This window comes from Salvelinus fontinalis, chromosome 40 (genome assembly GCF_029448725.1).
Source record: "Salvelinus fontinalis isolate EN_2023a chromosome 40, ASM2944872v1, whole genome shotgun sequence".
NCBI classification, from domain to species: domain Eukaryota; kingdom Metazoa; phylum Chordata; class Actinopteri; order Salmoniformes; family Salmonidae; genus Salvelinus; species Salvelinus fontinalis.
This window is the reverse complement of record NC_074704.1, coordinates 27,989,585-28,004,157: the sequence shown is the minus strand read 5'-3', so window position 1 is coordinate 28,004,157 and position 14,573 is coordinate 27,989,585. Positions and strand designations below refer to the sequence as shown.

The 14,573-nt window shown below is 42.3% G+C and overlaps 1 protein-coding gene across 6 annotated transcripts in view; it reads left to right on the top strand.

Annotated features, from left to right (window-relative positions):
- LOC129839686 (tau-tubulin kinase 1-like) overlaps positions 1–14,149 on the top strand; it is a 53,353-nt gene extending 39,204 nt beyond the window's left edge. For all 6 annotated transcript variants that reach the window (XM_055907254.1, XM_055907253.1, XM_055907251.1 and 3 more), the window contains exons 15-16: positions 10,208–11,682; positions 11,982–14,149. In XM_055907254.1, coding sequence (XP_055763229.1) covers positions 10,208–11,682; positions 11,982–12,420 — 1,914 coding nt within the window. In that variant the 3' untranslated portion in view covers positions 12,421–14,149. The remainder of the gene's footprint in view (positions 1–10,207; positions 11,683–11,981) is intronic.
- The last annotated feature ends 424 nt before the right edge of the window (positions 14,150–14,573 follow it).

Sequence of the window (14,573 nt, the reverse complement as noted above, 5' to 3'; positions counted from 1 at the left end):
GAACTCTTCCACACACCGGCGCCACGCTCCCCTGCAGAGCCCGGGCAGCCCACGGAGCAGGCACTCGGTCCTGAACGTGTCGCGCACGCAAATCCAGCAATTGCTTGCCAAGCTCATGAATAAGAACACGAGCTGAGGGAGGGGCACTCTGCATGCCAAAATGCATTAGCGTAGACTCGTTTTCACCCATTATGTACATACACAGGGGCGTACTCGCAGTTTGAAGCCCAAAGAGCCCTATTTTGTCGGGTTGGTTAGAACACAAACACATGCACGCTTGCACACAAATTATCTTTCAGACACACACAAACCCTGCTGAACTAAAACACAGTTCAAACAACTCACTTTAATGTAACTAATTTTTTTTTTTAGTGAATGGGAAGATAAGAAAAGTGCTGACGGCAAAATATTTTTGGCGTAATAAACTCGTAAAAGTCTGCTCCTTGCAAATTGCGCGTGCAATTTGAGTAAAAAGTGGTATAAAGTATAAACTTGAGGTTTCCCATTTTCCTCTTCATCATTTAATGGTACTGTGCGGAGGAGGAGTCACAAAACCGAGACTGTTAAGAGACTGTTCAACTTCATTGCATTCTTTTTCCATTCATGCTGAAGGCTTGAGGGATTGTCGTCGAATGCAGGTCATGTCGGCGATGCGTAGCTAAAGGAATTCAGTAACGCTTTCGGTAACACTTTGCTTAAAGGGGCAATCTGTAGATCAAATCCAATGTATTTATAAAGCCCTTCTTACATCAGCTGATGTCTCAAAGTGCTGTACAGAAACCCAGCCTAAAACCCCAAACAGCAAGCAATGCAGGTGTAAAAGCACGGTGGCTAGGAAAAACTCCCTAGAAAGGCCAGAACCTATGAGGGGTGGCCAGTCCTCTTCTGATCAAACAATAACAAGGCGGACACCCCACCACTGTTTTGGTAAACAGCTGAGGGATGGGGATGAAGAACTATTCTTGAATTCCTAGACAGAGATCCATGATATCAAACTTGTAGTTTTAGCCATGTTTGGATGCTGTTTAACAATGACATTGTTTACAAACAATGGAGTAAACCAGGCTTATATTTTGGCTTCTGACGGGGTACGACAGTTGAACTGAGCAATTATAAGTTATATTCTTTAAGAATCAATGGGTATATATTCAAATGGATGTACCAATCACCGTTTGCCCGTGCAGGTATAATGCATTATGATGAGGTTATGATGCAACGTAAGTCATTATAAAGGCTCATACATGCTTATAACTAGTAATAAAGCTTTATACCTGCAAGCCACAAGTTAAGAGTTACCACACTTTTCTTAAATAATATTTCCTTGTAAGACCTATGTGCACTGTCATAATATTGACATATAGATGTCATAAGCAGTTACTGCCTCTAATGATAGCTGACTTTAAGCAGTCATAACAGAAACTGTGACTTAGGTACATACTAGGCCAGCTACTTTATCAACGGTGTCATAACAATGTAGAGTCATACGTTGTCCTCGTTTATCCCAAGGCATCAGTTAGGTCATGCTCCTGACACTGTTACGAGGGTCTTGTGACAAAGCATTAGAGTTAAATTATTCCCCAGAGAAGCCATGTGATGCTAGGTTGCTACTATAAGTGCTCTGCAGTCTACACACTGATCTTGTGTAGCTTGGTCCCAGATCTGTTTGTGGAGTCTTGCCAACACTTATGATCATTGTCACGTCCATAACCATAACAATGACCATAGTTGGCAAGACAGCACAAACAGATCTGGGACCAGGCTAGTTCTTGTGGAGTTTAAACAGAAATATTTCAGCTTCTGTATGTTTATCGCACAGGGCGCTTTTCTATATGTCTTATCTTGCTTTTGGTGTACTTTTATAGAGGTGTTTTTGTCTGTCGGTTGCTTGCATATCCATGCTTTCTATGCGGTGAAATTCTGAAGCAGTGGATTGGGCAGGCTTCTGAAGGGTGAGGATATTAGGTGTGGGGTTTTGCAATAGGAAAACTCCCTTTCTCTAATATTCAGTGTCGTAAAAACAAGCGTTATCGTGGTTGAGTTCAATGTACTGTATAGATGTACAATCTTAATTTGATCACCTCTTTTGTTGCCGAGAATTTAAATTTGTTATGTATTTGAGTTTTTAAAAAAGCTTTGGAATTTCAGATTTGAATGTTCTAACAGAAAAATGTATCAACCCCTACAAAAATGTCCACATAATAATGTGCATGTCCTGTTGCTGCAGGATTATTTTCATGCTATGGCATACTGGCTCAAATTAAGATCCTACATCTGTGCTGTATTTCCGTTATGGCTACTGTGACCAGAATGGCATCTTGAACTATAGAAATTATAGACCGTATCAGTTGTCCCATACAGATAACTTTAGTGTAATTCTATATGGTTCTCTTTGGCTTGAGGTATTGCAAATGTAATAACACTTACTGTACCAGTGTCTAAATCATGTTGTTATAACATGGCATGTCAGTTTATGACAAGTTACTGTTGCTACAGTAACAGAATTCGAATGGTATGATGCAAGAAATGGTGAAACCTCCTTTCATATAACTGTTCTTAATTCAGTTACGTGGCATAGCATTTATTAACATGTGCTACAGTACATGACAAACTGCTCATTCCAAAATCATGTGCATTAATATGGAGTTGGTCCCCCTTTGCTGCTATAACAGCCTCCACTCTTCTGGGAAGGCTTTCCACAAGATGTTGGAACATTGCTGCGAGGACTTGCTTCCATTCAGCCGCAAGAGTATTAGTGAGGTCGGGCACTGATGTTGGGCGATTAGGCCTGGCTCGCAGTCGGCTTTCCAATTCATCCCAAAGGTGATGGGTTTGAGGTCAGGGCTCTGTGCAGACCAGTCAAGTTCTTCCACACCGATCTCGACAAACCATTTCTGTAGGGACCGTTTTGTGCACAGGGGCATTGTCATGTTGAAACAGGAAATAGCCTTCCCCTAACTGTTGAAAGCACAGAATCGTCTAGAAGGTCATTGTATGCTGTAGCGTTAAGATTTCCCTTCACTGGAACTAAGGGGTCTAGTCCGAACCATGAAAAACAGACCCAGGCCATTATTCCTCCTCCACCAAACATTACAGTTGGCACTATGCATACAGGCAGGTAGCGTTCTCCTGGCATCCACCAAACCTAGATTTGTCCGTTGGACTGCCAGATGGTGAAGTGTGATTCATCACTCCACGCGTTTCCACTGCTCCAGAGTCCAATGGCGGCGAGCTTTACACCACTCCAGCCGACGCTTGGCATTGTGCATGGTGATCTTACGCTTGTGTGCGGCTGCTCGGCCATGGAAACCCATTTCATAAAGCTCCCGATGAACAGTTCTTGTGCTGACGTTGCTTCCAGCTTCAGATCACCCTAGTAGTTATTTCACAGTTGTCTGAAGTTCGTTTGGTCATAATGTGAAATCACGTCACCGTCTGGAATCGGTAGCAAAGCTGCTATGTGTGAATGTTGACGGAGGAAAACTTGCACGTATAAAGTTCTACCCAGAGAGACTGTGATTTTCCTGCTTGAGATAGAAGTTGCCTCTAACCACAGATCTAGGATAAGATCACCCAACCCTGAATCCTATCCTTAACCATAAGGAGGGTAGACCCTGGACCAGTGGTTAGGGTGGACTTCTGCTAAACAAGAGGAGCTGTGATGTCAGGCAGGTATTATGCAAACAGCTGTGTTTTATGAATTGAAATCTGGTTCCAAAATATTTCAGGCACTTACAGTTTAAGCTCCATAGAATGGCATCTCTGCCATTGTATTGGCTCAGCTCTTCAACTTTATCATTTAGATCATATAGATAGATAGATAATGCTAGGGTTTGGATTGCACTGGGGGGCTTTGTGTTATCTATCTTCCTGCAGAATAGCATAAACCATTCATTCGAATGGCATAACCATTCATTAAATTAGCCAAAGTTAGCCAAAAATGCCAATTGGAATTCTGTGGGTTTTGGTGTGCATTTTTGCAGTGAAGTGAGCTACATACTGTATATCAGGATCGACTGTTGTATGTGACAGTATATTTGTGTAGATCAGTCATCAGCATAGCACTTCTTTCTCCATTGTCCATTGAGTACTGTACTGTTGCACTTTTGCACTTTATAAAGGACTTAACAGGAGAACATGGTCACTATTGGGCCCAGGTAGAAAATATTGATACAAAAGATGAGAAACGCAATAAATAAGATATGCTAAGGGTGCTATGGGGGAAAAAATGTTACGCCATTTTGGAGAAACAAGGTTAAGAGGAAAGGAGACTCGGGAGAGTATTGGTTATTTCCACACTCATTTTATGCCACTTTCTCTCCAACGGAAAAACCAATGAGGTAACAGACCCTTAAGTGGGTAGCAGTTCTAATGTAAAGGGCATGCATTGTAGATGTAGCCAAGTGCAAATAAAATGACAGTATAGAAATTCATTGTATAGAATTACACCTCAGAGCCGTGACATCACAGGCTTCACACTGCACTGTATTCTGGTTTTGTTAGACACCAAGTTTTTTTAGACGTCTTTTCAACATTAAATGAATGTTTAATGCTGATATTTTACTGATGTCTTCTTGTAATAACCATGTATCTCTTGGCTTTGTGTTCCCTGTTTTGCTGAAGCCATTGTGAAGAGGAACGATACTACTGTATTTCTGAAATGGCATAACCACATACAGCCTTCTTATTTGGTATTCTCAATGAGTAGGATCGTATGTTTCTTTTATGATTGCTTTTGTGAATGCGCTAAAGGGCTACGCTTACAGAAATATGCACCACTTTTACTTTTGCCAAGCTTTGCATTTAAGACGTTTGCATTTACTTAACGGCACTAAGAAGCAAGCAAGCATCCCTCTCTGAATGTCACCTCTGTCTCTGATTAGAAAAGATTACTGTTCCATCAGTTAATTTCCCGCTGCTTGATTGACGATTTTCTGCAAATCATCCTAGTCGTTTTGCGTGTGTAGCACCACGCAACGAGCACTACTCAGTGAATGTACTGAGAGTGGATTAGCTGCTAACTCCAAACTTAATTTCGCACATATGCAAATTGTTCCTTGACATTATTGGCACTGCTATTAAAAAACATGTTGTTTTTGAACTTTTTTGTCCGTTCTCGGTAAAACAAATCTCGCCATAATACGCTCAATCAGGATGTCAAACATTGTCACCGAACTCTAAAAATAACGCAGGCAATTTTGAAATTGACTTGCAGAGAAATTGTATCGTACAAGACTGTTTTCATATTTCTAACACTATTTGCATGATATATAATAAGATCAAACTCTGGCTATAAATGTATAGTAGGGTTGTTCTATGAAATGAGTGCCTTTTAAGTGCCCTTTAATATTTTTTCCTTGTCCCATCCGGCTCTAGCGACTCCTTGTGGTGGGCCGGGCGCCTGCAAGCTGACTTCGGTCGCCAGCTGGACTGTTTCCTCCAACACGTGTCAAGAAGCAGTATGGCTTGGCAGGGTCACGTTTCGGAGGACTCATGGCTCTCGACCTTCGCCTCTCCCAAGTCCGTAGGGGAGTTGCAGCGATGGGACAAAACTGTAACTACCAATTCGATATCACGAAATTGGGGGTAAAAGTAAAAAATAAAATATAACAATTATAATAATTGTGCACTAATTGAATTCTAAAAGCCTGTTATATTCAATGAAGTACCCTTTAATATAGACCACATGGACAATTCAATAAGTCTGTTTTATAATATAAATAAAGACGTGCTAAAGTGCCAGCATTTTGAAAGGTCCCTCAACTTTTTCAGAGTTTAGGAAGATTTTAACCAACTTAACCCCCAAAATTCCCAAGTCTACACCATCATTGTAAAGCTATAGTTATGTTGATGCTTTGACAAAGTCATTTCTGAAAGATTATTATATATTTAATGTGATCAGTGATTTATGTGCCTCTGTCCCTTATTTTAAGGTCAACCCTGTTAACTGAACTCTCGTTTTGTTCAAAGGGCACCCAATTGGTGGAACAACCCAGTATTTTTTTTCTGTGAGTTATGTACAGTACATTACCACTGGTAAAGGGATAGTCCCAGTCGGTATGAGATAGAAGGTCCCGGCCCTGCTCACCTATGGGGAAAACAACCTGCAGTTACCTAGGTTACCCCATTGGCTCACAGCAAAAACGTGACCTTTTTCAAACACACTTTTCTTGTCTGCTTGTTTTAGTCAATTACAAAACTACATTTAAGAAGAGTACAATATGTCTAAAGATTACTTTTCAACATTGCCTTCTTAAAAACAGAATATTGTAGGGCTTCCCTCATGCCCCTTTTCATGACGGTGCTAGCTAGCTACTGACCGCGACATTAAGCTAGCCAACACAGACTATACAGCTACAAGTAGTGAATGGAGTTACAAGCAGACTATATTTAACAAGTTAACTGTCTTACCTGTGAGGAAACGTTTTCCATACACATAGCTATGTGTAGCATACTTGGACACCGGCTCCCCACATTTCCCACGCCAAATAGCCTGAAGCCACAGGGCTCTTCTCGCATGCTCGATTTCCCTACGCGGGAGCAATGCGAACCATAAATTGGGATTTTTTTTATCTGGTTACATGATACATTGAACAACACAGCAGCTTTTCGGCATGTTTTGTTATTTCTGTATAATTAAAAATCAACGACGAAGGAAAGAATGTTTGTTTTCACGAATTTGTGGGCGTGCAATTCCTTATTATTATTATTATGTGAATATTGACTCGGGAGTATACTCACGGATCAAAAATGTATTTCAAGTTGCAGCGAAGAGGGACTGTGATTCGCACCTTCTTATTTGAATTGATCAGATTGCAAGTTAAACATATTCGGTTCACGTCACTGATTCATGAGCACATCTTCCATATGTTCTGCATTTCCTGTCCTATATTCTGAAAAATGACTTGTTCCACAAGGCTGGGTGTCCAACCTAGATGGCAGTATAGGTTGAGAAATCTGCTGTGAAATCCACAGGACATGGGCGAAGTGTCTGTTGTGAAATATTGTAAACTGTTTACTGCGGCAGAAATCCCTTTTAGCCATGGACTAAGAGTGATTGAAAATATGCCCACGTGGGTGACTGAAAGACGAACTTTGTTGCCGGTTGTCGTTGTAATACAATGAAAGTTTAGATGGATCGCCATATAAGTTCAAAGATGAAAAAGCCTGGAAGGAGGAGAAATGACTAGAAACAATTCGGTTGGCCGTTTTATGTGTGAATTAATTGTCGGAGTAGAGGTCCTTGTGCATTTCAGGTAAAATAACAACTCAATGTTTATATCCCAGGACAAATTAGCTAGCAACAGCAAGCTAGCTAAATAGGACAAATTAACATTAGCTAGCAAGTGCAAGCTAGCTAGCTAAATTGCCATAAATGTTTAATGCTTTTCGACCTGTCCCCAAATTAATGTAATTGGTTCAGAGTTTGTTTTGATATTTTAACCTGTGTTTCGTGATCGCGTTTGGTGTGGGGGGGCAAAATAAATGTATGCACGATAGCGCACGCGCGCACAGCCGGTTTGGGTTCCGTGTAAAAGGCTTTCAAGTTGAGTTAAGATAAAAGCTGACTTGGTCTTGTAAACAGTTATTACTTGAATTGCAGAGTCATGTTTGTCAACCATAGCCTAGAATTTGAAAGAGCGTTTTCAGTCTATAAGTCTTAGGTGTTGAATGGCTTGAATATTTTATGCATCTCCATAAGGAAAATTTCCTGAAAATAAAGATGTACCGTAAAACTTCATTTAGACGCAGTCTCAAATAGCCGCCTGTCCCTTTTAATAGCTGGGCAACGGCACACATTTCAGCAAATTAAACGCTTGTTTCAAATGAACGTCGGGTCTAAATGAATTGTTTAAGGTTACCGTGAATTGTTTACAAGGTTTCATATTTTATTTGTTACATTAAATAATTCAGTAATGACTTCAAAAAAATGACAATCATCCATCTTTGTGGCCAGTAAGAAACTGCTAGCCGTTGGCTGCTAACAGCTGAGAACTGCTAGCTAACTGGCGAGAACAAAAACAGTCAACAACATGGAGTACAGACCCCTCTTTTCGTCACTAGAGGGTGCTCTAGTGATGAAAAGTAAGAACTGCCGGAAATGAACAGTCAAATAATTATAATTATTAATTATTCTGTCAAGGGAAAAGTTTTATTTTTATAATTTAAATAGCTGCATTTTAAGACAAAAGAACAGTGTGTAAATGATAACACATTAGTGCAGGAAATGAAAAAATAACTAGGGTATCATTAACATTTTGAAGCTGAGCCATTTGCTTCTGCTCTGCTGCACAGTACATATCATGGTGTCAGAAGTGCTTCAACCTCGTCAAATATAAGACAATAAAATTGTTTGAGTCTACAGGAGAGATTACTTTACTGAAAATAATGTTCCTTGAGTTTAGAGTGACGAAAAGTAGCTAGTTTAACAGCTAACTGCTCTCTGTCTCGTCATTGAGCAGAACAGCAAGCAGAGGCTTTGCTATTGACAAAGCACATGTGTAACGGATGTGAAATGGCTAGCTAGTTAGCGGTGGTGCGCGCTAATAGCGTTTCAATCGGTTACGTCACTCGCTTTGAGACCTTGAAGTAGTGGTTCCCCTTGCTCTGCAAGGGCCGCGGCTTTTGTGGAGCGATGGGTACCGATGCTTCGTGGGTGACTGTTGTTGATGTGTGCAGAGCTCCCTGGTTCGCGCCCGGGTAGGGGCGAGGGGACGTACTAAAGTTAAACTGTTACACATGCACAGAGCCGCATGCACGGAGTCGTATGCACAGGCATTCAGAGTGCATGCACAGATCGCATGCAGCAGCTCAGGGAGCGAGTGACAGAAAGACGAGCAGCTAATGGACACTAACGGAGGAGGTTATTTCTGATTTGGGGTTTGGTTAGGGCCTGAAATTTGGCAGAAACAACCAGGCCTGGGTAGTGTTTGGGCTTAAAATGGGTTTAGGTTTACAAAATGTATGCCCGTGCAGGGCTCTAATGTAGGCACATAAATGCCTGGTCTATTACTTGAAGTTGTACGGTACATAGTTTTTCATCTGACCAGATTTAAAAAGTGGATATCCGTCCATATTTTTTGAAAAACAGGGTATAGTGCATCATGTGATTGATTGCATTTGTAGAGATAGATGTTATGAATTTGTTCAATGAAGCTGCAATGACCAATTTGGATAATCTATTAAGTTTCTGTATGTTTATTTTATTTTATTTGGTGTCCCTCAAAAAACACTCATCTCCATTTCAGTACATTCACATGCACAACCTAAAGAAATGGACACATTTCTGTCAAAATGTTTTAAATGAATAAGCATTCATCTTCACATTTGGAGACACTGGCCTATTCATTGTCTGTGTTTGTCAGCTCTTGAAAATACTTGCAATAAAAATAGAGGGCTCATGAGATAGTAGAAGGTACTGTATGATATAATTGTCAAAGAAAGAAATAGTGAGTATAACTGCAGTATTTGTCAAGTGTGATCCATGACTGTCTTTTAGATGTATGATACACTGTATATACATGTCTAAGCATTTTTTTGTATCACAATACAATTGTACAGTCTGCTTGTAATATTTACAGGTAAAAAGCATGTATTTTAAACTTTTTGGATATCAACAAAACGTATGTACATACAGTATATACATACAACTCAATAAATATTCCATTCCCAATGGGCAAAACTGGTTGAAATGATGTATTTTTAACATTAAAACTGGTTGAAAAGACGTAATTTTAACCAGTTTGACTACTGAGTTCTCAAGTAATCTGGAGTAGCATGCAAGATAGTTGGTTTTAGTGTGTATATATTACAGTACTGTGTGTTAAATCTTTATGAAGATTGAAACACTTGAAAATCACAAGATATTGGACTGTGTATCTAAAAGGGAAAACTCTTCAAAGCATTTTTGTGCCTTTTCTAAAAATGTATGTAATCTAGACAATCTTTAAAAGCCCGTGTATAACCAAAAAAACATTAAATTGTTTGGGGGGAAAATGCTGTCCCTCGTTTCGTTCTTTATGAAGTTATCTTAGATATGTTCACATTACACAATCTTGGGTGTTTTCACAGTTTTGTCCCCATTTACATCATGTGACACGGGCCATATCTTCCTAAATAGTTGTGGTTTTATATTTTTTGCCTTGACCATATTTCCAGCATGCCTCTTGTTCCAAGTGCAAAAGTAATTATTTAATTGCATCTTTTGCAGGTGATCATGTCTCTGACTGAGCACAATGGCCTATATCAGCCCTGTCAAGACTTCAGGACCAAGGGCCAGATGGACGAGAAGGAGCATTTCCACATCCTTCCCCAGCTCCAGGTCAAGAGGGCCGACTTCCTCACTGTCATGCTGACCGGCACCCTTCCTCAGCGGCGAACCTTCCCAGCAGCTCTGTCGGCAGAGAACGAGGTCCAGGAGCCCCAGGGCCCGCGGGACGATGATGTGACCAAGAGTGAGTCGAACAGCGAGGCCAGCCAAAAAAGCACAGAGCGGAGCCAGGATGGGGCCCCTGATACCCTCATGGCCGGCCCCCGGGAACCTGCCTCGGCCGCAGATGCTGACCCTGACTTGGAGGACGGCTCCAAGACCCTGGTTCTGTTCTCGCCGGGGGATCCCCGGAAGTCTCCATCCACTGGGGGAGAACACTTCCTGCTCGAGGTTGACTTCGGGACACCGTCTGCCTCTACCCCTAGGAACGATATGCCTCTGGTGGGTGCGGGCAGCCAGCCAGAGCTCTCCTTCACACTGAGGTCGGACTTGAGGCCATCCACCCCTATCGCCCCCGCATCTCCCCCCTTCACCAAAGTTGAGCTCACCTTTGTCCACATCTCCGAGACTTCCCACTTTAACATCATGTCTTCCAGAGGTCAGACCGCAAAGGAGAGCAGCGACCACTGCGACCTCTCAGCCGTTACCCAGGAGGCCTCACCATGGGAAGGAGACGCCCGTGAACAGACCGGACATGTCGAACAGGGTGAGGAATCCCAGAGTCCTTCCAGAGAGCCCCAAGCCCATTCTATCCCAGACGTGACCCTGGAGAATGGTGTCACGCGCACCAAACCGGACGACCGCCCACCGCTGGTCTTCATCAAGTCTTTGGAGCCTGTCCCGGAAGCCATGTCGCCCATTCTGGAACACAAAACTCTCTCTGCAGATCCCAACAAGGGGCCATTGTTTACCGAAGGTATTGCCAATGCTGAACTACCGCATACCACCCTCAGGCCGAGGATCAAAAGCCGCATCCCGGTTCTACTGTCTGAAGAGGACACAGGCTCGGAGCGTTCAGCCTCGCTCTCTGCCCGGGCGCGACTACGGAAGAGAGCCCGGAAACTGGACCTGGCACGCCTGGTGGTGCAGAAGCAGCAGGGCCGCTGGATGAGGCTGCCCTCGGGGACATCCTCCTCGCTGTCCTCCGGTGACGGGAGGGCCTCCGAGACGCTCTCCACTACCGGCTTGGAGGAAGACACCCATGCCTCGGACGAGTCTCTGGCCAGAAGGAGGTCCTGTCTGAAGGCCAGGGCAGGGGCTGGAGGAGACCAGGGCCAGACGGAGTGGCACAGCAGGATCCCCAGGCCTGTCACCCCCATCAAGAGGCCCTCAGGGCGGCTGCTGGCCGCCGTGTCCTCTCCTCTTGCTCTGCCAGGATCGGGCATTTGTAGAGATGCATCCACCTTTGGTAATGGGTAGGTAGTCTTCACAACATCATGTTTGCAAACATAACATTCTAACATTGTATGGCTCATTGGTTACAATAGTAAATGAAAAGACCCTTGATTGTTTTACTATAATTTATGAGAACTATTTTTTGCGGTGCCAAATATCAAGAGTTTAGCCATTGCCATTTCTGTCAAAGATGGTCTGATTTCTGTCGTTCATGTTACTGTAAAGTTTTATGATTTTTGTGAAAACACTTGAAAATGATGACTTATCAAAGGTTTCCGAGGGGAAGGATTAACTCTTATTCCACATATTCTCATTTCAGGCTCCAAGTTCAGAAAATAGGACTAAGCACTCTCCCAACCCAGAGGCGGTCTAAACCTCTGCAGACCGGCTCCTCTTCTTCCTCCTGTCCAAGGCCCTGTCCTGTCCCCGCCCAGCCCTGCGGCAGCCCCCGAATGCCCCTGCGCTGCGTTTTCGTGACCCAACGCAGCCTAAGCACCTCCCACTGCAGGACAGACAGCCCCTCCCCCCAGCGTCTACATCCAACTAGACAGTCCCTCTCTGTCCGGCCCACAACTGCCCCTCCCCTCCATCCCAGGGCTAATACTACTACTACTACTACTACCACCATAAAACGGGCCAACTCACAGGACCCCTTTACCCAGGTGTCCACCACTATGCCTGCCAGAATCCGAGCCAAATCCACGGGCCCTGCCAAAGCGAAACAAAGCACAGGGGACAAGATGGCTGCCGCGAGATAGTAAACAGATTCACTGGGAAGAAACGCATATGCTTCTCTGTTGTCCTCAGAAAGACTCAAAGCTTCAAAAAGCTCCAGCCCGGACCCAAATTAAGACTGATGCGGTTTCCCATCGTTTTTTATCTTTCAATTACCTTCTTTGAGCCAAACCATGTACCTCTACTAACTAGACCATGACAACAACTTTTACAAGAGGAACCATACGGAACTATCTTCATGAGCTTCCAGTTAAATAGTCAATGTCACAAGGAGCGATGCTACCATGGTGCTATGTGTACGCTGTCCACTGGTGCATTGTATACATTTTCCTTTTGTTTCTGAGGTTTGTGGATTTAGCATCCTATATGCAAGAAATTCATTTGAACAAAGTCGGTCATCATGACCCCTTTGCAAGCCAAGTTGTAATCTTTCTCAACTCACAAACTTCTCACACCTATATACTAAGTTATCATCGACAATATCCTGCTCACTTTATATTGCATGGTATAGATATCACAAACACTTTTGATAAGTTGACTAATGTTAAGGAAATGTACGAAACTGTCAATCTTCCAATGGTCTGACGCGATATCCAATTCTGATAGGATGCAAAGGCCAAAATCATTCCCAACTCTGATCAGATGTGTTAAAAGGTTGGATTATGGGGTAGATTACTGCCAATATTAAGAGAATGCAGAAGTAATATTGCTGGCCTCCTTGTTAGTGTGTGACAATGGGCATGCTTTATATCATTCCATTTTTTGGGTGTTAGATTATATTTATGTTCAGAAGAAGTGTATATAATATGATAATTTCTTGAAAAATACATTTTTATTTTTTATCTTGCGAAAACAACCTGTATATTTTGTCTTTCCTCTTCTGTTGAACAATGTTGGCCTGTTTTTTTTCCCGTTTTTTTTCCGCATGACACAAAAAGCGTTACCTTTGAGCGATAGATACCTGCCTTTTTAATGTTCTGACAATGAAAATGATTGGTAGATCATTGGAACCCATGTTTTGTGTTTGTGTTAGGCAAATGAAACCTACAGTTGCAGGGCACTGAGATAAAGTTAAATAATGGTCATGTGGAATGACTATCTCCGGTTTCATTTCTACACTGTTTGCCAGATATAACCATCGCCCCTAGAAAGGACTACTCCTTGTTTTCATCCTCTCCTTCTAATCAGGGACTTTATTCACCTGGTGACACCAGGTGAGTGCAATTAAGTACCAGGTAGAAGATAAAAGGGTTTCGGCCCTCTAGCAATGGAACTGGACCATCCTGGGCAACCTAGTAGGTCTGAAAGGTTCCTTATCAGGGTGAACTGACATTTTAGCAGGCTTGTAAATGCACGTGCATGTAGCACATGGCAAGTCGAACGTCGAACTCTTCGTTGAGACAATGCTGAAACATCCATCCATGGGAGAGTAAGTGCCACATTTTCATTTGGGTCGAAATCAAAAGGAAAGAAAAGTTGTCTTGCAAAATCAGCAGGCTATGGTGACACAAATACGCTAATAAGTGCCGTCTTTATTTTATTACTTGTCGTTAATGCTGTCTTGGTGTGCTTCGGCGTGGTTTTATTAAGTCACACAAGTATTACATTGCGTGAAGTTGAAAATGCATTGTCATTACTAAATGTGCAATATGATATATTTTAACATTTTTTGAGAAATTACACATTTGATTAATAAAATATTGAATTAGTCGTCTTCCTTAAACGAAGGGGATGATGACGCAAACTTTGCAAGAGGGAGGAAATCTGATTTGATAGATACAAACAGCGAGGTCTGGCATGGTTTAATTCAGGATTGGTTGGTCCCCCACGGGACGTTTGAGCTAACGTAGGCTAATGTGATTAGCATGAGGTTGTAAGTTACAAGAACATTTCCCAGGACATGGACATATCTGATATTGGCAGAAAGCTTAAATTCTTGTTAATCTAACTGCACTGTCCAATTTACAGTAGCTATTACATTGTTTGAGGAGAGTGCACAGTTATGAACTTAAAGTTATTACTAAATCAATTAGGCACATTTGGGCAGTCTTGATACATTTTTTATAGAAATTGGATCAGTCTAAAACATTGCACATACACTGCTGCCATCTAGTGGCCAACATCTAAATTGCGCCTGGGCTGGAATAATACATTATGACATTTCTCTTGCATTTCA